The sequence below is a fragment of the Onychomys torridus genome, chromosome 18 (assembly GCF_903995425.1).
Source record: "Onychomys torridus chromosome 18, mOncTor1.1, whole genome shotgun sequence".
Classification (NCBI taxonomy): Eukaryota; Metazoa; Chordata; class Mammalia; order Rodentia; family Cricetidae; genus Onychomys; species Onychomys torridus.
Genome location: NC_050460.1, coordinates 3,390,862 through 3,416,492, shown reverse-complemented (window position 1 = coordinate 3,416,492; position 25,631 = coordinate 3,390,862). Strand labels below are relative to the sequence as shown.

Sequence of the window (25,631 nt, the reverse complement as noted above, 5' to 3'; positions counted from 1 at the left end):
ATGTTCTCATAGAAGGTAGGCTGAATACTCTAATCCATATTAAATACTAATCATATAAACCTTGATATTTCACACAAGCAAAGAAATATAAAATCTAAATAACACGGTGACAGCAATGGAGGACTTCAGATGTCCACGCAGTGGACACATGTCCATGGAGCCTTAACTGGCATCACCAGGGGCTAAACTCCAATTTAAATTCCAATTTGTAAAACCTTTACAATAATTTTGTATGGGCTATCTTTAAGCAAAGTGCGCAGTTACCTCTGTGCTGACATTACTCTTGCTAATGATACCACTAAGTACTGAATGCTGCTATTAACATAGGTATTCCTTACAACAGGGATCAAGTTTCAGTCTGGTTGTTCACTGGGACCGAATGACCACAAACTGCTATGCTTCTGTGCAGTTTTTGTTATCATGTTGTTATTTCTTGCTCCAGGGTATAGTCAAGATACCACCAGTAAAAAGACGTGTAGTTGTTTCTAACCTGCTATGAAAAGAGGGGCCCAGCATGGAAAAGAAGAGTGAAGGCTCTCAGTAAGACTGGACACGTCTCGCGGGAGGGAGGCACAGGGCAGCTGAAACCAGTGAGAGCAGCAGGAAAGCCCAGGGCAGGGCCTTCCTCACCCAGGGAGGTGCGTGGACTCCACCAGCCCAGGTTTCCTCTGCTCTTTCACCCTTTCTGTGGCTGTACCATGTAGTGCATGAACTTGAATGCTTTCTTTGGCTGCTTAAGGTTTGGTTTGTCCCCTAAAGTTTCAGTTTGTATTCCTTAGCAATGGAACAGGTGGATGAGATGGAAGACCACAGCTTTCCTCTAATCATTGCCATGGTGCTGAATGGTGTGACTAGTACAGCCCATGTTACTGTACATTCCCATCTCAGATTCTTTTGAAAGATGCTATCTGAGAACACGTCAACTGATGAGTTCTATGCTGAGAAAGTTCATACCATCATATAAGATGGGCATCTATATGACAAAAACATAAACCACACTGTGATAATATGTTGTCAAATACCTCATAAAATATACTTAATTAAGAAGAATAAAATATCTAAATCTCTAAGTTAAAAAGAATCACATACAACATAGTTTCAAAAATTAAATTTTCATGGATTTCTGCTTCTGGGATGTTGTTTTCTCACAGGCAAGTAAGAAAATCTCAGGCTACACTTTAGGTTCTTAGGATTTACTGGAATTTTCTCCTACCTTTGTTTAACTGTACTGGCATGCTTTCGGATTTCATCAGCCGCTGCTGCTGCTGCTGCTGCTGCTGCTGCTGCTGCTGCGGCTGCTGCGGCTGCTGCTGCGGCTGCTGCGGCTGTGGCTGCTGCTGCTGTAGCACATGATACCGTGAAGCTTCTTCGGAGGTTCTGGTGGGGATGGCAGCCGAGAAAGAGCTGCTGCTGTGGCTCCCAGGTACAGGACCCCCCATACTTCCTGGAGCCGAGGCTGGGGAAATCAACTTTCTTCCAAAGTTAATCAGGCTGTTGGAGACCTTATGTATATTCAGGGGAGCACTTCTGGCATTGGTCCTTTGAGATGAAAAAGAGAAAAATCAGATGAAGTGGGAAAACAGAATTTAACTCGGAGGATAATGCTATTTCACGTATTCTACTGGAATAAAAACAACTTGTCTAACCTTGAAGAAGGCTGTTTACTAAATCAGCTGTGCAAAGAAGTACAGGCTTTACGTGACCACAGACTAGTAATGTGGCTTATGGAGAATGTGTCTCATCATCCCTTCCCTCCACAGGGCACACTCTGTGACATGACAACACTGGTAGTTTCTAAGGTTGCAGCTGCCCAAGCAGACACACATCTACCCCTGGATATTCGCGTTCAAAAGAAGTATGTGTTAGCCTGACTTTCTTGCTGAAACAGAATACCCGACTTAGCAGCTTAGGGAAGAGGGGTAGGGCAGAAAGGGGGAACTAGGACACAGGGGGAAAAAAGGCCCTTTGCCCTAGAGCCTGCTTGATGCCTCCAGCCAGCTAAGCAGCAAGGACTTACATACACCATTTGCTCAGCCGCTTTCTCGGCTCCTAACAATAAACCTGTAATTTTCTAGGAATTTCACCAGAAAGCCCTGTACAGCCCCAGTGGCTCCTGATTTTATTTTATCAGATGATAATCCTATCCAATGCATCTCTGCAGCCACTTAAAACTCATCTGTCAAACACAGACAGGATAGAAAGGAAGTTGCACACAAGCTTTTGAGATGTGATGTGAGAGCCACCAACATATGGCTAATGCTGAGACTCTTAATTACAACTCCCCCTTTGCAAACCCATGCCCTACCCTTGGGCATGTCTCATTCTTTTCCAGAGTGGCTCTTTTTCTCTTTACTTTCCTGCTTAAATCTGCACCACAATGTCTTTCAACAAACCAGGGCTCTTTTTTGAGAAGCTCCACCCATACTCTGAGGTGTATCTTCCTTTCCAAGAGCCACTTTACCTTACATCTTATCTTTGGACTTAAAATCTATACGAAAATCTCTCTCTCTCTCTCTCTCTCTCTCTCTCTCTCTCTCTCTCTCTCTCTCTCTCTCTCTCTCTCTCTCTCTCTGGTTTTTCAAGACAGGGTTTCTCTGTGTAGCTTTGCGCCTTTCCTGGAACTCACTCTGTAGCCCAGGCTGGCCTCGAACTCACAGAGATCTGCCTGCCTCTGCCTCCCGAGTGCTGGGATTAAAGAAGTGCATCACCACCGCCTGGCAAAAATCTCTCTTTTAATAAACTCCAACTATAGGCAAGAAACTCCTAAAAATTTGTTATCTCCAAAGACGTGTTACTTCCTACTTTCCATCATCTTCCAATAATGTCATCATATTAGGCATCTATGAGTGGTTAATACACTGAATAAGTCAGAGCCCTCATGATCCAGTTACCTCTTAATGGTTGGATACACCAGCTAGACACACGAATCTTTTGAGGAGAATATTTTATATCCAAGCCATATTAATACAAAAAATCCCTGTAAATATGTATATGATTTAAAATCTGCTTTGTGGTATAAAGGAAACCTACAAAGAGAGTTGGATATCTGCACTAAAGATCCACCAGTCCTTTCCTGCTGCATCCACCAGCTAGTAGCTATCAGCCCCTACCTCCAACATTCTCCTCTCACACAAGCTTTCTTACCTTCCATGGTTTTCTAGGATCTGTGTTATAAATGTGTCTGGCAAAGAGAGAGCACCAAATGAATATTTGCTATATGAACAATTACTTCCCAGATGATTCAGTTTTGTAGTGTACCTCAGTGCTATTATCCTGAAGACTGGTTATGATCATAAATCATTTTAGTTGTAGGAGGTAGTGCAACTCCATGACTATACCAAAGTTTATATTTCTGACTTCTCAAATCATTAGTAGACACTTAGTCTCTTCTCATAAAAGTGAAAGGGTTTATTAGGTCTTAGTTGCCTTGTCATTTCCTCCTCCCAGATCTACCTGGCGCCCCTTTTAAAGCATTTCTTCTCTTCATATGGCAGCTATATGCTTGGTGTTACTAGCTGTCACTCTGAAACAGAACCAATCTATAGTTCTGTAATAAAAAGGAAACACCACCACGTTTCTTCCTTACATAAAGTTTTCTCTAATGGCACTAGCTAATGTTATGAGCAACGTACCGGAGGGCTTACATTGCATCAGAGAAGGACTAATCAAATTTAAAAGGGTTATAAATGAAAATTTATTTACTTCTAACTCAATGCAGTATAAAAGTAATTTAATAAAATTAATTCAAATGATCCCTTTTGTATCAAATTTCATATTTGTGGAATTGAGCTATTTAATGTTTTACCAAAATTTTGTTTAAAACATTTCTTAGTGGAAGTAAGGTTATACAGTACTTAGGCACCACTTGCTTTTCAGCTTTTACTGGCTTCCTAATGACGCAGGACATACTCAATTTGTACACACCATAGTTTGCAAAAGAGAAAGTTCTTAGTCCATATTTGCTGAATAAAAACAATGAATGAAATAAAAAGGACTCATCAATTCTAGACTAATGAGGTAGTCACCCTGCTACTGTTACTCAGCAGCCTGCACACATGTCTGTTCCTAGAGAGTGGAGCACAAAGATGGCTGCCATGTTCAGCTGCGTTTCAGTCTTGCTTGTGTGCAAATCAAGATCTATAATTCAAAGATATGAAGAAGTTTATAATGTTGTTACCCCTTTATATAAACAAAAATGTACTAGTCAAATTCCCATATTGCCAGTTGTGAAATTTATATGTTGATACAAGTACCAAGAAACAGCTACAGCATTATCAAGAGAGTGTGGTTAATGTACCTTCATTACTACTAATAACCACAAAAACATATAGATCAAGCTTGTGCTGAGAGATTTTTCTTTTCATCTAAATAGCTTTTAAAAAGAGATGAGCTTCTTTTTAAAATGTTTTTGTCTTTTTTAGAAACATACTCTTCTTGTACTATTCAGAACTTCTAGAAGCATATTTTCTTTTAGAAACAACTCTTGAAGGTGAGTGTTTTTAAGATGTAAGCAATAGTAAATCGTGTACTTCTAGGAAAAGCATGTTTTTCATGGCTTCTTTTTCAGGCACGACAGTTTTTTTTACAACAAAGTTATTTTAGTGCTGAATAAAGTAGTGATATTCTTCACCTGAAGTAACAAATACCTTGCCACAGTACTAGAGGCTGTGCAGTGTACTAGTCATGGAAATTAATGCAGTTGTTAGGTTTGAAGGACGGTGGGGACTGGTAAGAGTGTAATGGACAGTGTTGGAATTAACAAGACACCGAATAACCAGTTCCTTGAGACTGAGTCTCCACTAATACTGTCAGGAAGGCAGTACAACATAAGGAAGGTTTCAGAACGGGGCCGAGAGCTTGGACTCTGGTGCTACCTTTTCAGCAGCACGGACACTTTCTGAAGAAACAAGAATCTCTCTGAAACATTCACATCATAAGTCAGCCTTAACTGGACTATTCTGGGACTCCTTTTGCTCAGTTTCAGTGACTCTGGCTGCCTTTCCTACCCTGCCCCCCATTCCCCACTCAGTTGCAAGAGCTCTAGAATCTTCACCCCCTTAAGTGGCAGTCAGGACCCACTTTCACCCAACTTCTAAAGTTTTTCTGAAGCTATAAACAAAAAACAACCCTTCCCCCAATATAAACAAACCAAAAACACCCTAAAAGACCCCAAAAGCCAAACAAAATTTGTTTACTGCAATAACTATAGTACAATTTTCTTAGATTCTTGTCTAGATTTCTGAAAGATAATTTTCAATTTATTCTGAAGTATTTCCTTCCCCTGCATTCTGATCTACAGTTTTCTTATTATTTCTTTTTACTATGTCCCCTTCCCCAAGGGTGAATGCTTGGTTTATTCATTCAGTTGTTCATTTACTTATTCATTCTTCATTCTCTGTCTCTCCAATAATAGCTTTTAAAGGTATATCTATTTTCACCTGATTACATTTCCACTCTCACTTTCCTTAAGGTGAGTGTTTTTAAGATGTAAGCAACAGCAAATCATGTACTTCTAGGAAAAGCATGTTTTTCATGGCTCCTTGTTAATACTATCTCAAAAGAGATAATAATTATTATGAATAAAAAGGTTAGCACTGATAAATTGATAGGTATAAGGTACACCCTGGAGCTTACTTAATTGGATCTGAATAGTTTATAACATTGGTTAAACTAACAATAACAAGTAATTAGCAACTACACATTAATCATAGGATATAAAACATTAACCTTCCGAGGATAATCTCCAGGAAATACTTCTCTTCTTGAGTAGTCATCTTTCCGTTACTGTCTGGCCTCATGCACCAGAGCCATATGAATCATTCAATATGTAACACATCAAGAACTACTGTTAGAGCCCAAAGACAGGGGTAATGAAGTCAATAAAGCATAAGGAAAATGTGAGTACACAAAAGACAACAGTAATATTTTTTAAAATTAAGGCACAAATTAGATATAGAAAAAGAGGAGAGTTAATTATTTTTTTTATTTAAAAAATATGTAAGCTGGGTGGCGGTAGCACACATCTTTAATCCCAAGCACTTGGGAGGCAGAGGCAGGTGGATCTCTGTAAGTTCGAGGCCAGCCTGGTGAGTGAGATCCAGGTCAGCCTGGGCTGTTCCACAGAGAAACCCTGTCTCAAAAAAAATGGTAAGATGTCTGTAATACTAACTTTTTAACTAGCTAAGAATGTGAAGTGAAAGTCTAGCTAAACAAAGATAGAATCTAGGTTCCTAGATGTAAGTTCTTCCCAATGTCCCTACAGTTTTAATGTTATTCCTGCCCAAAATCTCTCCAAAATTGTACAAATCCAAGTGTTGATCATAAAAGTTACCTGAAAACTCAAAGACCAAAATTAGCCGAAATGAGGAAAAGGAGAAAAGTTGAGAAGACAGCCTACCTAAAAGTTAACAGTTACTAAAATATTCACAATGAAGTCCAGTGTTTTATAAGAGAAAGGGCAGAGTCTAGAAAGGAACTTAGATACATGTTGCAAACTAATTTTCAACCAAAAATTCAATTTAATTCAACGGGAAAAGGAAAATCCTTTAAACAACTGGTACTCAAAAGCTGGATTCGCATGTGTGGTGGCTTGGATGAGAATGGCCCCCATAGGCTCCTATATTTGAAAGCTTGGTCCCTTTTGGTAAAGTTTAGGGAAGGTGCAGTCTTGTTAGAGGAGGTGGTCACTAGGGGTGGGTTTTGGGGTTTCAAAACCCCATACCAAGCCCAGTCTTGGCCTCTCTGCCTCATACTTGTGGATCAGGATGTAAGCTCTCAGTTACTACTACAGCACCATGCCTGCCTGCCTGCTGCCATGCTTTCCACTATGATGGCCATGGACTCTGAGACTGTAAGCAAGCCCCCAGTTAAATGCTTTTTTTTAATAAGCTACTCTGGTCATGGTATCTCTTTATAGCAATAAAACAGTAATTAAGGCACTATATATAAAAAAAATAAACCTCAACTCTTACTTCACTCCATATATAAAAACTAAACTGAGGTGAATTACAGAATTAAACACCAACAGCAATAGCATACAACTTCTAGACAAACACATATCTCTGTGGTACAGCATCCATCATCTTAGCAGTTCTGGACTATCCTAATACTGTCTGTCCCAATAGTATTCAGGATTGGCCTCTGACTGAATCCTGAATTCTAGAATATCACCTCTGAGTTTCTTGCCTGAAGGGAAGGTCTGAGAATACCTAGTTCTTTGGCCACACCAAACAGTTTGGAGTGACAATGAGTTTGTGGGAAAGACATGTTTTTGTTGGCCCAGACCCTGTGACACACCTCTTGAGCATATTCACGCTCTACCCCCTCCCCATCCCTTCCCCCTACCTAGCCCCCATGTTAGAGGACCTCTGGAGAGATGGAGACTGAGTAGCTCAGGTTTGTCATTACTAGTATTCTCTGCCTACATGACATGACCGCCAATAAAAGCACTTAAGGTGGCACTAAGTCTTGGTTGGTTCTGTAACATATTGTCATACACTACTGTAGAAGCTTGCATCTTTCCCCCTAGGTTCCAATCTCTTACTCTCCTGATTTTCATTTGTACTCCCTTTCTGTAATATGTCATAAGCATGAGCATTACTAGATTCTCTACTAAATCACTGCATCTGGTGGATAGTGTTTTGGGATCCCCACAAAGGAAACCCAGAGTGGGAAGAAACAACACTGGGAGAAACCAGGGAAAACTCACTTCATCAAAACAAGTTTCTTGTTTTTTTTCCCTGCTCATCATGAGATACTACCATATAATCCGGAGTAACCACAGACATCAGGAAACAGTGTGAGAGAGGTTGTGGAAAGATTGTGAGAGCCAGAAGACTAGAATATCTGCTACAAGATACTGGTTTTCTAAAAAGAAAAAGAAAGAAAGAAAGAAAGAAAGAAAGAAAGAAAGAAAGAAAGAAAGAAAGAAAGAAAGAAAGAAAGAAAGAAAGAAAAAAGAACACAAGGTGGGTAAGACTTTCAGCTTCATGAAGACAATCCACATTTAAGACTGAATGCTCCAAGTCTCACACTCTGTACACTTGAGAATGAGTGCTCCACATCTCTCACTCTCTGCACACTTGAGAATGAGTGCTCCATGTCTCACACTCTGCACACTTGAGAATGAGTGCTCCATGTCTCACACTCTGCACACTTGAGAATGAGTGCTCCATGTCTCACACTCTGCACACTTGAGAATGAGTGCTCCATGTCTCTCACACTCTGCACACTTGAGAATGAGTGCTCCACATCTCTCACTCTCTGCACACTTGAGAATAAGTGCTCCATGTCTCACACTCTGCACACTTGAGAATGAGTGCTCCATGTCTCACACTCTGCACACTTGAGAATGAGTGCTCCATGTCTCTCACACTCTGCACACTTGAGAATGAGTGCTCCACATCTCTCACTCTCTGCACACTTGAGAATAAGTGCTCCATGTCTCACACTCTGCACACTTGAGAATGAGTGCTCCATGTCTCACACTCTGCACACTTGAGAATGAGTGCTCCATGTCTCACACTCTGCACACTTGAGAATGAGTGCTCCATGTCTCACACACTCTGCACACTTGAGAATGAGTGCTCCATGTCTCTCACTCTCTGCACACTTGAGAATGAGTGCTCCACGTCTCACACTCTGCACACTTGAGAATGAGTGCTCCATGTCTCTCACACTCTGCACACTTGAGAATGAGTGCTCCATGTCTCTCACACTCTGCACAGTTGAGAATGAGTCCTCCACGTCTCACTCTCTGCACACTTGAGAATGAGTGCTCCATGTCTCTCACACTCTGCACACTTGATAATGAGTGCTCCATGTCTCTCACACTCTGCACACTTGAGAATGAGTCCTCCACGTCTCACTCTCTGCACACTTGAGAATGAGTGCTCCATGTCTCTCACACTCTGCACACTTGATAATGAGTGCTCCATGTCTCTCACACTCTGCACACTTGAGAATGAGTGCTCCATGTCTCTCACTCTGCACACTTGAGAATGAGTGCTCCAAGTCTCACACTCTGCACTCTTGAGAATGAGTGCTCCACGTCTCTCACACTCTGCACACTGTCCAGCTGTAGGTCTCTGTGTAATTATCATCTTCTGCAAGGAGCTTCTCTGAGAAATATGTCATCAGGAATAATTTTATTTCTATGTTCCTCTAGCAGAATAATTATAGTAGATTTTCCCTTGGGCCCAAGACCCGGTCTCAGGTTCCTGGCCACTTCAGCAATGTCAGGTATGGGTTCTACCTTATGGAGTGGCCTTAAATACAATCAATAAGTGGGTGGTTACTCCCGTAACATTTGTGCACTATTAACAAGTATACTTTTCGGGTAGGTTGCTGTTATAGGCTTCAGATTTTGAAGCTGGGTGATATTGATTATTATCCTTTTAACCCCCAGTATCTTAAGAGGACTTTCCAACATTAGGTGGCTGTTGTTAAATTCCTCCTAAGGTTCCAGTTACAAAGTAGGGCATGGTCCCACCAAAAGTTCATTCTGGGAACCAGTGAGTTTACTAGGATTGCTTACAGAACATAGACAAGGAGTTATTCGCAGGCATGTGGGTGACTCCACAGTAGCTACACAGGAAAATCTTCATGAAGCATGGAAGAAGGCTTCCATACAAGCAGACACAGCAGAACTCCTTAAGATATAGGCCGTTTGGCTTGGAGGATAGTGCTGTACAACAGTGGTGCAGTGCATTTAAAAACACAACTATGGAGTTTGTATTTAGTATAGGAAACAGAAACATTCTCACAATCAATAAGCACATAAATAAATAGATATATAGACAGATAAATACAATACTATTTTATGCAGTTTTGATATAAAAAGCATAGAAACAATAACCAAGGACAGAGAGTGAAGAGGTCCAGTACTGTATACAGACATTGAGAAGGAAACTCTCTGAAGAGGAGGTATTTGAACAGAAACTGAGTAGTGTGTGCCATATGGACTCTTGAGAACACCCTAGGGGTGGGAAAAAACTAGGTCATGTGCATGAGGAGCAGAGAGCAGGCCTACATCCCAGTAAACATGTGTAATGAGGCTGGACAGACAGTAGATAGCAAGGTAGTAGTATCTGCATTGCAGAGCATGAGAAAGATTTTGTCAGATTTTGTCTTAGGTGTTTTAAGGGGCTCTAAGGTGGATGGCATACTCTGACTTACAGTAATCTGGCTGCTGGGTAGAAAAGGGTCTGCAACAAAGTGAGAGAAGCAGAAAGACTAGCAGGGAGCCAAATGGTGAGGTGAGCAATTTGTTGATCTGGCTGATATTGGCAGTACAGAGAGGAAAGTCATTTGTTATAGGACACAGTTTGAAGAGGATTTGCTGGTGGACTTCATGTGTGACATGAGACAGAACAGGAGTTAAAGACAATTTTAAGTAAACTGGGTAGTACTACTTACCATGATAGAATTCCACTTCTGTCTTGTTAACTGTCCTGAAGCATGGGGGTATGGGTTTATGGGTATGGAAGTAAAAATCAAGAATTCATTCTGAAAAGTGTTACATTTGAGTCTATATACTGGAAATCTAAGGAAATAAATAAATGGTGGACTATGTGAGTCTAGAGAAGGAATAAAATTGAAGACATAAATTAGGGGCCTTAATGAGAAGCAAAGTCATGACCTAAACTGGGGTTCTATAGTGAATGAGTACAGACATAAGCCTGGAAGGGGTCTTGGAATTTAGAGGAAGAGAAGGAGGAAAAAGAGCATGGCATTGACAGAGAAGGTCTTGTGCTTTTTAATGAACCATTTATGTTCTTTATTCATTAATAATTTGATACTTTGTCAGTTATATCTATTACAAACATTTTATATTTTGTATTTGCCTTTTGATTCAGAATATTATATTTTGAATGCATCTACTCAAAAATATCCACTGCATTGGTGGCAAGAGGGTTGGCTCAGTGGGTGAAAGTGCTTGTCCCGAAGCCTGACAACACTGTGCACAGACAGCACTGACTCTCTCAAGCTGTATTCTGTCCTCCACATGTTAGCCGTGGCATGTGCACACTCTCATACATACAGACACAGACAATTGAACAGAAGCATAATAAACATTAAAAAATGTTGCGCTGTTCAATTCATCAGTAATTTCCCCATTAGTTGTTAAGGTTGTTGGTTAGAAAGGCAGATTGTTCTTTATTTCTGGTTTCTTTGTAGCATGTCCTTTGGAATTTATTTTAATATGTTTTTTGCCAACATTTAACTCCTTAGTTCACTAGCCTCTAATATTTTCTACGTTATAAGAATGACATTTAAAATGGACCCAATTTCAGTTTTAAGCTTTAAAATTGCAAAAGAAGGGCTTTAGAGACAGCACAATGATTAAGAGCACTTTTTTTTACCCTCCAGAGGACCTTGGTTCAGTTCTCCGCATCAACATGATGGCTCACAACTGCCTGTAGGTCCATTTCTAGGGAGTCTGAAGTTCTCTTCTGACCTCTGTGGGTACCTGCATAATGTGGTACACCCAAACTCACACAGGCACACATAGATACACGAAAATAAATAATAAATCCAAAAAACCCCTAAAATTTCCAAAGACATGATGAAAAATCTTTCTCCTAATCACCAAATGATATTTGTATAAGAATCTCAGTATGCTTACAAGGAAGTGTGTAAAAAACATCAATATCTACACACGAGAAATTCAAGGACAGCAGGCTAAATCGGTAAAATAAAACCATGAAAGGACAGAAAGGAAAGAGTACACAGTACATTTCATCTGTGGGAGAATGATGTTGGAAACAGGGTATCAAAAAGGAAAAAACACCGCTGTGAGTACTTGTTGAGTGTTTTCCCTCTATCAGATCTTCTCAGGTAACATGAGTGGGTGAGTAATAGAAGTACCTGACCTCAGCTGGCATAGGTTAACATGGGCAAAAAATGACAGATACTAAGAGGGATGACGACACTTTAAAACAGATGAATTCTCAAAAGGTAGTGGGATAGTAGACAAGGAGATGACAGCCTGGCAATAAGGCGTGTCCTTTTGGAAGTGGTACTCAGTAGGGCTCTCCTGAGAGGGCTTGGCAGGGTCAGGAGGGAGGAGTGCTCAGCAGCAGAGGGACAAAGAGCAAACATTCAAGCAAAGGTGAGGATGAGAGGCCAGTGTGGCTGTGACGGGGATGGAGAGAAGGGGAGGGGAGAAGACAATGGCACAAATCCCCACAAGGCTGGCAAAAGGAAAACTCCGGAAGTGGGTAAGTGGCAGTATAATATGAAATGCTGCAAAGGGAGATTTCTTTAGCTGTTTCATGAAAGTAGTCTACTTGGCAAGAACCAGAAGGGTCTTCAGATAAAAAGACCTTAGATGACAAATGAACCTAATATTCTTTTTCTTTCAAATATACAAAATCTAAATACCTGGCATAAAGAGAAGGAAACTCAGTGAATTCTTAGTAAGATTCCTGAGGGCAGGGATTTGAGTATGATTGTTATATAGGTACTTCTGTTGCCTAAAATAATCAGAGTCCAACATTCAATAAAATTTGTTGAATTAAATGAACTAGTTACTAGTTGTGAAACAAGACTTAGATGAAATGAACAAATATAACAGAGCTCCAGATAACTCTCATGGGCTATGGAACTCGTTTCATAATTACATTAAACTATGGGACAAACATTTCCATCAAGGCTGCGTAATTCTGTAGTAGCATTATATTGTTTTGACTGTTGTAATAAAAGGGTTCAGATTTCAGTTTAAAAGTCAGTCTCTTTGTTGTACATCCCCCAGCCCTTAAGCTACCAGTTCTGAAGTGGCAGTTATTTTAATACAGAACGCGCTGCATGTATATTTAGGCTGCTTGAATTCTCAAGAAAAGTTAACACACTGGCAAATGAATAAGAAAAATATTTGGACAACTTGGCAGCATTTATCATTGCTAACATTGTTTTCTAGAGTAAACTCTGAAATTGCATTCTAAGTTGAAACGGTTCTGGTTTGACAAGTTAACTCTTGAGACATCTAAGTATAGTATTATGAAGAAACAGAACTGTTCATCAACCCTTTATGCCAATGTTAATTTCTTTTAAAAGTACGATTTTAATGTTTTTTTATTCCTACAGTGACCCTTAAGAGTTCTATGTACGCAATCACCGATCATACAAGATGCATTTATAAGCTTATTTTGTAGTTCTAAAGCCAATTGGGAAATGCAATTTTAATTTTGTTACTGAAATAATTTAAAAATATATCATAGAACTGCCTCTTTTCATTTAACAGTGTAGATCCAGAAAGAGATTATACCAAGTAGAAAATATTCAGGTTTATTAGTGTTAGAAAAATGAAGCTGATAACTTCAAAATGTATTCTTTTGGTATATTTAAAAAAATTCATAGTATGCATTCCTTGTACACTGTACTGTGTTATAAAAGGACATTTTTCCATGCAAGTGTATGCTGTATGTTGAGTGTATTCCCCCATACTGCCCTCTTCTTCCCTTTACCAGCCTTTTTGTGGCTTAAAAAATTTAATTGTGTATACACATTACATTTTCTTTATCCACCTCTATGCTGTTGGACAATTAGGTTAGCTCCATAACTTAACTAGTTACAAATAGTTATATAATAAATACTGATAGGCAAGTATCTCTGTAACATGATGCTTTGGAGCCCTGTAGATACATACTCAGGAGTGGTACAGCTGTGTCATGAGGTAGATCTAATCTTAGTGTAATGAGGGCACTCCATATAGATTACTATAGTGTTTGTATTAATTCATATTACCACTGTTACAAAAATACATTTTATAATGCCTTAAAGAACTTTGACAATTTATTTAACAAAGATTCATTACACACCAGCATTAGCATGTTAAATCTAGAAAACAATCCTTAGGAAATACATAGAAGTTTCTGATGACTTCTGACACTGTGATTCATAACTACTGCCAATAGCAAGGGACTTACCGGCTTTTATTTATAAGGTCTGCTCCACAGGCCTTGTAGTAATCTAAATTGGGATGGAACTGGTAGGTCACAGGCCTTGGATTTCTCTAAAGAAAAAGAAATACAGTAAGTTAAAATAAAAAGACAGAAATTACTAAAATGACCATTTTAATGTTCTATACATATATAATATATAATTGGTTCTTTCTCAGCTAATCAAAATTGAAAAAATCCAAACATTTTATTTTTAACCCGTGTTGTTGCTCAAACAGATCACTGCCATTAGATTGGTTTTTGATGCTTTAAGTCACTTTGAAATATAATTTTCAAAACTGAGATAAAATTACAGCAAAATTGTAAAGTTACTTGATCTGTAACACAAACATGAACAATCAAAGAAGGCAAGGGACAAGGTGTCCAGAAAAATGCACTTTGGGGGAAAAGCAAAAATAATCATGAATATTTGATGACCAGAAAACTAACTATGTCCACTAGATGGCACACTGCGTCCTCCTCCTAAAATGAATTCTTTTCGAGCTAACAGTTCCTAGGTCATCTAATCTTATTTACGAGTTTACTAAGTGGCCAGAATATGTCGACAATGGAAATATCAGGATGGCCATTAAACTGACCAGTGTAAATTCACCAATGTACACTTCTTTCCATAAAAGCAAAAATTGCTTCTTTCTGCCATTTAATATTATTTACAGCCATGGCAGGAACGTCCTTTAATCACTAGATTGGGTATGTCCATTTACATTTTCAGCTACTTTTTAAACTATTAATTAGTTAAATGTACCAAGCTACTCACAGACAAATAAAAATTAAATATGCTTACACTTTACAAAATCTTAATATATTTATGCCATAATTTAAATGCATAGCACAATGTCTAACATGTTAAATTGCATACATTCCCACTAAATGTTTTATAAACTTCTAAATGTTTTCTCATGTTCACCCAGGCATTTAATTTAGGTAACACCTAGGTCTTTAAAATAGAGCGTGCACCCTTCTCTGAGAGATCTATTTAGACACAGAATGGCTGAATTTTATCTTACTAGAAAATTACTGATAGGCTTAGACAGCCCTTGGAGACATAATTCTGAAACACTGATATGCTTGCATGCTGGTGTTGGGTGGAGAGGGAATATAACTGTTAAGGTTCAATAGGTGGAGATTCATCAAGCTAACAAGCTGTGTCTCACTAGCCATGACAGACAGACCTTTCGTCTTTTGTTGAGAGTATTTATGCAGCTCAACCGCTCGTATCTCTTCCAAGGCAACCCCAATCATCTGACAGAAATGACAACCCTGTGATTTAGCTACAGCTACTATCCCATTGGTTTGGTATTCAACACAGATTTGTAAAATAATCAGATCTGATTTGCCTTGATGAAGATAACGGGTGCTTCCATGACGACCATACTATTATGTCTAACTGCAACTTTTCTCTCTCTAGGAATTACATACGTTACTCATGGTAGCTGATGACAACCTGGACCCAAGTATAATGGAAAAATAAAATAGAGGTTAAATAACCTGGCAAACTGACAGTCCACTCATGATCTATTTTAAAAAGCAACTTCCACAATACTATAATTCACCACTGATCTTGCTCCTTATTCTTTACCTGGAAAGCATTTTGGTTTTGCTAATATAACAGGCTTCTATTTTCTGACCTTTGACAGACTAATAAAGGATCATGCTACTTTTTGTCAGAAAATAATAAAGGAGCAACCCCATGGACCAGTTTCCTGAAACATCTTTAAAAAGAAATGACAAACAATTCAAGACATCAAGTGCTGATCTATCTAAGCACTCAAGGCCATTATCAGTAATAAGGATGTGACTCAGAACGGGGCTAAGTACTGCCTTCACCGAGACCCATTTAAATTCCTAAGAGACTTTCTAGAATCAAAGGGATAGTGTAAAGGACTGCAGTGCTGGGAACAACATCAAGAAGTCAAAAGGAGATGTTGGTATTGAATAACTACACATGAAATACCAAGAAAATAAAAAAGGAATTGCTGTTCAAAGTTATCCAAAAGATTTCCTGTTAAGATGGTATTATTTCTGAAACATAAATATACACATACAGATAAACTGGACAAGCACTATGAAAACATAAAATGTGTGGCACAAGAGAAAAACGTAAAAATTAAAAATTATCTAACAGATACATTTAAACACATACACACATAACACTAAACAAATGAAATTAAATGTAACTATGGAGAAACTTATTAAGGATATACGTTACATTCTTTTTTTATAGAAAGTCTTTGAAATCCAGTCTTTTATTTCACACTTAAGGCATATTTCCACTGAGACAGTCACACACTTCAAACACTGGATGCTACATGTAGCTTGTGTTCACTGACATAACTGAAAAACCATTGTGTGGTGAAAATCAGTGTATATAGACGTCAACAGTAATAAGGACATGGGTACTTTTACACATTAAAATTCTGCTGTAGTTTTGTAATTTACTTATGTTTTTCCTATTTAATTTAATTGTTAGTTTATCTGCTCTTAACATGTTTTTTAAAGTCAAGACATTTTTGGAATACTCTCACATCTAAAAACAAAAGAGCAAACAAAAACTGAACTAATAACCCAGACCCTGAAAGACAAATGTTGTATGCTCTCTCTCAGCTCATGTTCCTAGCTCCAGATCTTTAGATGTGAGTAAATGACCTGGAGTAATGGCAGAAACTAGGAATGTAAACATAACCATTGTGGGGGTTGGGGGAGGAGCAACAGAGGGGAACAGCAGGTTCCAAGTGATCTGAAGGGTGCATAGGAAAAGGAGAGAAGAGGGAGGGGAGAAAAGAGGATAAAGTAAGAATGAAAGACTATAAGGGAGTATGCTCTTAACTGTCTACCTAAAAAGACCTACAATACATATAAGTCTGTGTACAGTTACACACATATACTTTAAATGCAATTTCTCCATTTGGGCTGACAATGCTCTTCCCAAGAACCATTAAGTAGCTAACAAAACCCCAGCACCAGGAGTGTAAAGTCCTCTTTTGGGTTGTTGGGCAGGGATGTCCAGGAGACTTCTCATGCATTGTACACTGTTGTTACTGCCTTTGGCTGCCTCCCACAGGTGGAAGGTAAGTCCCTCTTGCTGAAGGCACCATGCACTTTAGACAAATGACTCAGAGGCCCCAACCTGGAGCTGACCTGAACGCCTCCTCATTGAGAACTAGGTTTCATGGTACCAGAAGCTTCCAAAGGCAAAAAACAGCCGATAGTCCTACCCAGCTATGATGCCTATTAAGTACAACAATGACCAGCATGGTGCCATAACCCTAAGGATGCAGTAGTGGCATGTATACCTTAGTCATAACCAACAGCTTTCTAATTAGTCCAGCTCAACAAGAGGGAAACCATGTCTTGTACTAGAAGCCTAGCTAACTACAACACTGGTGAACGATGGTTGTTGGAAGATCTATAAAACCAGTACTTTACTAAACCTACATAATTCCTAACAACATTCTTACTATTTGTCCTTATATTCACAGATAAATGTAGTATATTTACCCATCAGCAAGAAAACTCTTTGCAGCAGATAGAGACTATTACACAAACCTACAGTCTATTAAAATGCAGAGCTGTGGAGGTAGTCCCAAGTGATACATCTATAACACAACTTCTGCACCTAATGCTTAGGGATCATTGTGGAAGAGGGTATGGGAAGATTGTAAGAATCCAAGGAACAGAAGTTTTCTGTGAGACTGTGTCTCACCATATAGTCTCACCAACACTGGCTGTGTAAACATGACCTGAACAAGAGTAACACCAACAGACATGCTAATGTGAAAAGGAGAAAGTTCAGGAGGCTTCAACCTAGACAAAAAACTACAGGAAACTAAGGAATGAAGAGTGCAAGAGAAATAGCCTTCCCCAGGGAAAAGCACAGGAATTAGTTACCTAATACCAAATGGTCAGCCCTGAGAATATACACATACAAGTAACATTATATGGCCTAAATAGATTACATTTATATATTTAGTAATAAACACACACACACACACACACACACACACACATACACAGAGAGAGAGAGACAGAGAGAGAGAGACAGAGACAGAAAGACAGAGAAAGAGACACACACAGAGAAAGAGAGAGAAAGAGATAGATAGATAGATAGATAGATAGATAGATAGATAGATAGATAGATAGAGATAGAGAGATGGATAGGCTAGGATATGGGGAATCACATTAAAGTCTTGCAGACCAAATGACTTACAGAAGCAAAATTGATAGCAGTAGACCTCAAAGTCTTAGAAGGAAAACCAAACTAATAAAGCTAAATTGTGCAGTGGGCTTCTGGCTTTTCAAAATACTTTTATTATTTCAGCAAGGCCCCAAATAACTTCCAAAAAGGCTCAGTTACAGGAATCAACTGAAGAGATAAAATCATCTATCAATTATAGTTAGTTAGATCTCTTAGGTCTTCTTTGTGATAGTTACCTGCTCCCTAATATAATTCTAGCCAAGGGAGCTGTCTGAGAAAAACAGGACTTTGAATGCTGAGCCCTGTGGTGCCTTTTGTAAGTCAAATCTGTTTGCAGTATGTAATGCTCCTCCCCTCTTGCCTACTCTACCTGTGACAGCAACAGTTCAATACTCAATACAAATATTTAAGTGCTAATCCATAGGAAGAATAACTAACTACAAGATAATGCAAGAAGTGCAGATAACTACCAGATGGTATACAACTATCTTCCTTGTTCCGAGCCTGATAAAAATCAAAGGAAGATGTATCACATCCATTTTGTATGTGGAAGAAGACTGTCTTATTATTAGATAGGAGTACATATATTTATAAAATTTTGAAAAGATATAAAATCATACTATTCATTATTTGTTAGCTTATGAGATTTTAATAATTATAATGGTTACCTATAGTATGTCCAAAGTATTGCCATTTTATAGTTTATTGACCATGATTTTTTAAATTAAACTAAATTGAAAAAAGTTCCTATAGTATTCAACAACAACAAAAAAGGAGAACTTTATGTTTTTAGCGTATGTGTCTGGCATAAAGAAAATGCCTGGCAAATGAACTACTGAGTTTTCTTTCTCCTAATTTCTTGCTACCAATCCTTAATTTTTATAGCATGCCAGATTAGTAAAGGGGGAACAATAAGGCTCTGAAGGAGAAACAGCACTGTAAAAACATGTAGAGTGTTTTTCTTTGATGAAAAATGAGACCTTTATTTTAGTGAATATATTATTGCTTCAATGTTAGGGGAAAGGCAACCGTCATTAAAAAAATGAATTGCTCAGCTGTTTATAAGCAAAAAGCTCTAGGGGAATTTCTCAGGACTCTAAAGGCAAAGCTTTCCAGGGTTATACAAATATATGTTGCAGGTGTTTAGGACAGGCGGGGGGAGAGCCTCAGCTATGGGAAAGGAGTTAGTTTAGTATGCTGTAACTGATGTAACCTTACCACATCCATGTTAGAGATGCCCTGGCAAGAGTGAGTGGAAACTGCAAAGCAGATACTCACCCAACAGCTGTCGTGCTGGTGTCAAGCAAACAGTTTTTCTATTGCAGTTTTATAGAAAACAAACTCTACCAATTACAAACAGACAAAACCAAACTAAAGGTATTTTAGAGCTGGAACAAAGAACAGCCTGAAATGGTGATCACTATCCAAAAGAGATAAGGATGAAGTATTGTTGCTTTTATTTAAACAAATATTCCTAAGGAGACAGTTTGTTGTAATATCCCCTCTTTGGTTCGCTAGGCAGCATTAGATTTATCATAATTCTCCTAAAGCCTAAGATATTTCTATATTAAAATGCTAATTGTGCCTTTTCTTTTGCCTGTAATTAAAGCTGGAGAATTCTGTGATCTGATATTCACTGATTGCTAGAGGGTTCACAGGTCTTACCATTCTGTCTCTTATTACTACACACTGCCCCATCATTAGCTACAAATACAGTGATCAAAAAGGCAGACATTAGAACCCCACACACTCACAGAGTTCTGTTTTACACACACACACACACACACACACACTTTATTAATGATTGTCTGGACATTACTGTAAATGTCAGACTTGGTATCTTATCTCCTTCCCTGTCATTTATCCAGGAGTGCAGTCTCATACATTACTTGTGATTGAGCATAATGCTCATTTTGCTATAGTAATGAAATATATGCTGAATAGTAAATCAAGACATACCTTTCCCATATAAGCAAATAGTCTTTTTGTAAACAACAAACCAAAACAGTCTATACTGTGAACTGATTTCAAATGCCTACTATACAATAAATTTATAATACATCAGATTTTGAAAAATGTAGATTTTTTAAAAACAACATTTGAAAATCTAAAAGGTATGAATATAATGGATTTGTCAAGTTAATAGAATTTCACCTAAGAAAATAAGGAACATTAAATTTTCTAATTTGGTAGTATGTTAGACTACTAACTCAGCAGCAAAATTAAAATGATCTCTTGCATATACTAATACTGCCTACATATTTTGATAGGAAGTACCATTTTAGAAATAGAATATGAATAAATATATTATGATTAGTGAGTACTTTTTTTTTTTTTTCTGTTTTTCGAGACAGGGTTTCTCTTGTGTAGCTTTGCGCCTTCCCTGGAACTCTCTGTTTGGAGAACAGGCTGGCCTCGAACTCACAGAGATCCACCTGCCTCTGCCTCCCTAGTGCTGGGATTAAAGGCGTTTGACACCACTGCCCGGCTCAATTAGTGTGTATTAAAAAGTCTTTTTTTGTTGTTGTTTTTTCGAGACAGGGCTTCTCTGTGTAGTTTTGGTGCCTGTCCTGGATCTACGTAGACCCGGATGGCCTCGAACTCCCAGAGATCCACCTGGCTCTGCCTCCTGAGTGCTGGGATTAAAGGTATGCACCACCACAGCCTGGAATATTAAGTCTTAGAGCAATTAATATAAAAATTTAGGTAAAAGAAAGTTTAAAAACAAGAAAGCAAAACCAACATTAATTGGGCAAATATACACACAAAACCTATGAACCCATGCCAGCCTCATTTTCTATACCAACTAAAAGGAAACCTCTAGTGAGACATGCCTATCTCTCTCCAGCCAGCTGAGGTCTCAGACGGCGAGAATCAGTTATTGCACCTGTGCATTATGCACAACTCTGACTTCACACAACAGATCCCAGATAAGAATCATTTTTTTTCTTTTTTCTAATGTTCTTTGTTTTTGAACTTAGCATGCAGACAGATGCCAGAGAACCATACTCCCCAAGACCACACCACATTTGATATTTATAAATACTAACAGCAGGAGTTTCGCTGTGAAACTTTTCTTTTTCGTGATTACTGGGTCTCAGAGCATTCCCTTTAGGCAGGCATGCTCTTTCCCTGCACCCAACTCTTTCCCTTCCTTTTCTTTGGTGTCCACTGAGCAGAGGGCAGGGCCTACTTCTGTGGTTAAAGAGTCTGACATTTATTTGTGTGTTTCTGAGAATGATTCTCTCCTTTCTAATAATTATTAAGTTCAAATAATAAAAACAGAATAATTTTAAGACTAATTTTAGGGTTTCTAGATTCTCACAAATGGATCTCAGGGGACTTGAGAACCCTAGTTTGAGAGACTATGGCCCAATTTCTTCCCTTTTAATTAGGAAAGTAAAATAACTGAAGTCCTACACATTGAGACTTGGAAAAGGAACCAAGCACAACCATGCTTTTGATGTAATTTTAAAATTACTCGGTTAGTTAAATTTCTTTTGTTTTTGAGATCATAATATAATTATATTTAATACTTTCCCTTGCCTTCTTCCAAACCTTCCCACGCACCCTTCCTTGCTCTCTTTCAAATTCATGGTCTCTTATTGTTGTTATTCCATACGTAAGTGTACATGAATACACACTTCCCAACATAACCCGCTCAGTCTGTACAGCGGCACTCTTATGCATGTCTTCGGGGCTGACTGTTTGGATAACCACTGGTGTGCTCCTTCCTGGGGAGACTATCTTTCCCTCTCAGCATTTCTCAGAAGCTTGTAGCTCTCTGTATAGGATGCAACCTTGGCTTCCCCCCTCCAGTCTGCCCTGTCTCCTGGTGTCATCCTTGCCAGCTCATGGTTAGGCAGTCGTGCTGGTGAGGCTATGGGTGAAGTTTCTGACGTGACCAGGAGTCACACTCTCACAGCAGACTCCCTGAGCCTCTGGCTCTTAAGAGTCTTCCATCTTTTCTTCTGCAGTGTTCCCTACAACTTTTTTGTTTGACAGTTTTCTCAACTTTATATTTCATAGTGTTTACTGGAAAAAATTTTCAGCATGTATTTTAAGATATAGTTATTCAACAGAGATGTAATTATAGCTGCTGTGGGTAGATAATTCTTTGACCATAGAAATTATTAGTGAAAAATAATAACTAACTCTTTGGAACACATTACTAGAGACAGGCTACCATGATCTAAACATGAGCATGGCCCCCATGAACTTGCATTTTGTATGGAAGGCAGGCATATGTACAACTAATCATAATATAGGGCAGGAAAAATACTTGAAAATGTAGTATTAACATAATCTTATAAAAATAGTATGAGGGAATAACATGGAAATTCTCAGGTTGTTTCATGTAAGAGTGGGCATCTGAACTAAGAATTAGAGGAATCCACTAAGCAGAGAAACTTGAGTAGTCCACTCTGAGCCAAGGGAAGCTCCCTATCCCTGAATAGCTGTGGCAAAATGTGGGCTCCTTTTGTATTACATGACAAGTGTTGTAAAGGACTAACAGAACATCATGGAGAACTGTGAACTACATTCTCAGAAAACGGAACATTTTGCCAGTTTAAACTTATTTGAGAATTGAAATCAGGCACAACTTTCTGGAATGTGATTCTAGGGGCATTCTTTGTGTGAATTAGTTAAGTAAAATTAGAAACTTGTGATAGTCAAAGATCTGTCTGCTAGCTAAACCAGTTATGATATAGTTTAGTAAAATAACAGGTTCAGCAATAATCATAGTTTTCTGCATATTTGTTTAACTTGTAATATTCATGGTACAATTAGCACAAAAATGAAGGTGAAAAAAAGTATATACTACTTTTCTCTGTTATATTTTTAAGTAACATTAAATGGGTAAACTTATTTAATTAATACAAGGAAGTACAAAAAATCAGAAATAGGTCTTCCTATTACAGAGATAATAGCATTGTTAAGGGGTGCAGGAGAGTAAAATAACATAGGGGGCAGATTTTAAGAGTGTAAAAGAATGTGAAATATAGGGGATCCTATACCTTCCTTCTGTATCACTGTGTGATGTGTTTGTTGGGGGGGGGCGTCATTTATCAAACCTTACATATTTTATTTTTTGCAAATTTCACTGAAAGCTAATTTACACCCAATAAAATCCTCTCATTTAGTGGGTTTCAGTATATTAAAAAATTGTACAGCCATCACCACACTCTAACTTTAAAACATGTGCATTATCCCATAAATCCTTGTATTCACTAATAATTCCCTACAACTCCTCACTTCCCACTCCTCCACAATTCCCCCTAGGAAACTACTATTCCACCTCTGTATATGTGCCCAGTCTCAATGCTTTATGTTACTAAGGTCAGTGTGCTATCTTTGGATAGTTCTTTTTTTAAAATTTAACAAGTTTTGTACCTTATCCTTGATATAGCAGGTATCATTCTTAATTCTTTTTCATTGCCAAGTATCTCCTTATGAATATACCACATTATGCTTATAGACATTTATGTTGTTTCCACTCTTTAGAAATTATGAATAATTCTGTTTTGAATATTTCCTTTCAATTTTTTTTGTACATCTATCTTAATTTCTCTTGGATTCCACCTATGTGTAGAATTGCTGAGTCTATGATACTTCATACTGGACACTTTGAGGCTGTTTTCCAAAGTGGATATATCATTTTACATCCCTAGTAGCAAAACAGAAAAATCAACTGGTCTCCACGCTGGCTCTACTCATTGCAGTTATCTTTCTGGAACGTTACATAAATTCTAATGTTCATCAAATGATTGTGATTTACATTTCCCTGGTGACCAGTTACACTCAACATTTGTCAAGTGCATTTGGGTCACTTGCTCATCTTTGGAGTAATATCTCTTTAGCTTATTTACCTAATTTGAATTGGGTTGCTTTTTTTTTATTTTCAAATTGTAAATTCTTTCTATATCCTGGACATAAGACTTTTACAAGATAAATAATTTGCCAATATGTTCTTGTCATCTATAGGTCATTTTTTCATTTTCTTAGAGATTCTTTGTAAAGTATTTGACCAAATTTAACTTATTAGTTCTTTTCTAACACTTGCTTTTCATATTATAGCCCTGAATTACTGCCCAGCTCAAGATTACAAAGATTTATTCCCGCGTCTGTTTCGGAGATTTTACTTTTGTCTGCATCCCAGTTCAAGTTTCCTAAATTATGAAGTTGAGACTCACATTCTCAACTTCATAACTTAGAAATGTAAATCATTTCTGAAAAAGAATCTTCTTTCCCTTGTTGAACTATTTGCTTCTCTGTCAAAATCAAGTAGCTATAAATCAAAACATTGATTCTGAACTCAATTCCAATGATTCAAAGACCTCAACATAAAACCAGATACACTAAACTTGACAGAAGAGTAAGTGGGAAGGAGCCTTGAATGCACTGGCACAGGAGACAACTTCCTAAACAGAACACTGATAGCACAGGCACTAAAATCAACAATTAATAAATGGGACCTCATGAAACAGAAAAGCTTCTGTAAGGCAAAGGGCACTGTCAAAAGGACAAAATGGCAGCCTACAGAATGGGAAAAGAGCCTCACCAACCCTACATCTGACAGAGGGCTGAACTCCAAAACATATAAAGAACTAAAGAAACTAGACATCAAAATACCAAATAATCCAAGCAAAAAATAGGGTACAGATCTAAACAGAGAATTCTGAACAGAAGAATCTCAAATGGCCAAGAAGCACTTAAAGAAATGTTCAACATCCGTAGCCACCAAAAGGACTCTGAGATTCTACCTTACACCTGTCAGAATGGCTAAGATCAAAAACACAGGTGACAGCTCATGATAGAGAGGATGTGGAGCAAGGCAAATACTCCTCCATTGCTTGTGGGAGTGCAAACTTGTACAGTCACTTTGGGAATCAATATGACAGTTTCTCAGAAAATTGGGGATCTATTTACCTCAAGATCCAGCAATATCACTCTTGGGCATATACCCAAAGGATGCTCTACCACACCACAAGGGCACTTGCTCAACTGTGTTCATAACAGCTTTATTCATAATAACAAGAACCTAAAAACAACCTACATGTCTCTCAACTAAAGAGTGGATAAAGAAAATGTGGTACATTTATACAATGGAGTATTACTCAGCTGCTAAAAACAATAACATCACGAAATTTACTGGCAAATGGATGGAACTAGAAAAGATCATCCCAGGTGAGATAACACAGACACAGAAAGACAAATGTGGTATGTACTCACTTAAAGGTAGATATTATCTTTAAAGGAAAGGAGAAAAATGCTATAATCCACAGACCCAAATGAGCTAAGTAACAAGGAGGGCTCAACAGGGGCACATGAATGTCGCTGTGAAGGGGAAACAGAACAGACCTCACTGGTGGATGGAGGGGGGGGTTCTGAACAGGGGTATAGGAACAGGAGGGATCAGGTAGGGGGAGGATGGAGGGAGAGAGTACTGGGAAAGACAAGTGGAATCAGGGACA

General features: G+C 38.3%; 1 protein-coding gene across 2 annotated transcripts in view; it reads right to left on the bottom strand.

The window, feature by feature from the left end:
- Tbc1d5 (TBC1 domain family member 5) overlaps positions 1-25,631 on the bottom strand; it is a 292,901-nt gene that overhangs the window by 61,417 nt on the left and 205,853 nt on the right. For both annotated transcript variants that reach the window (XM_036167803.1, XM_036167804.1), the window contains 2 exons: positions 13,929-14,014; positions 1,214-1,539 (listed from right to left, as the gene is read on the bottom strand). In XM_036167803.1, coding sequence (XP_036023696.1) covers positions 1,214-1,539; positions 13,929-14,014 — 412 coding nt within the window. The remainder of the gene's footprint in view (positions 1-1,213; positions 1,540-13,928; positions 14,015-25,631) is intronic.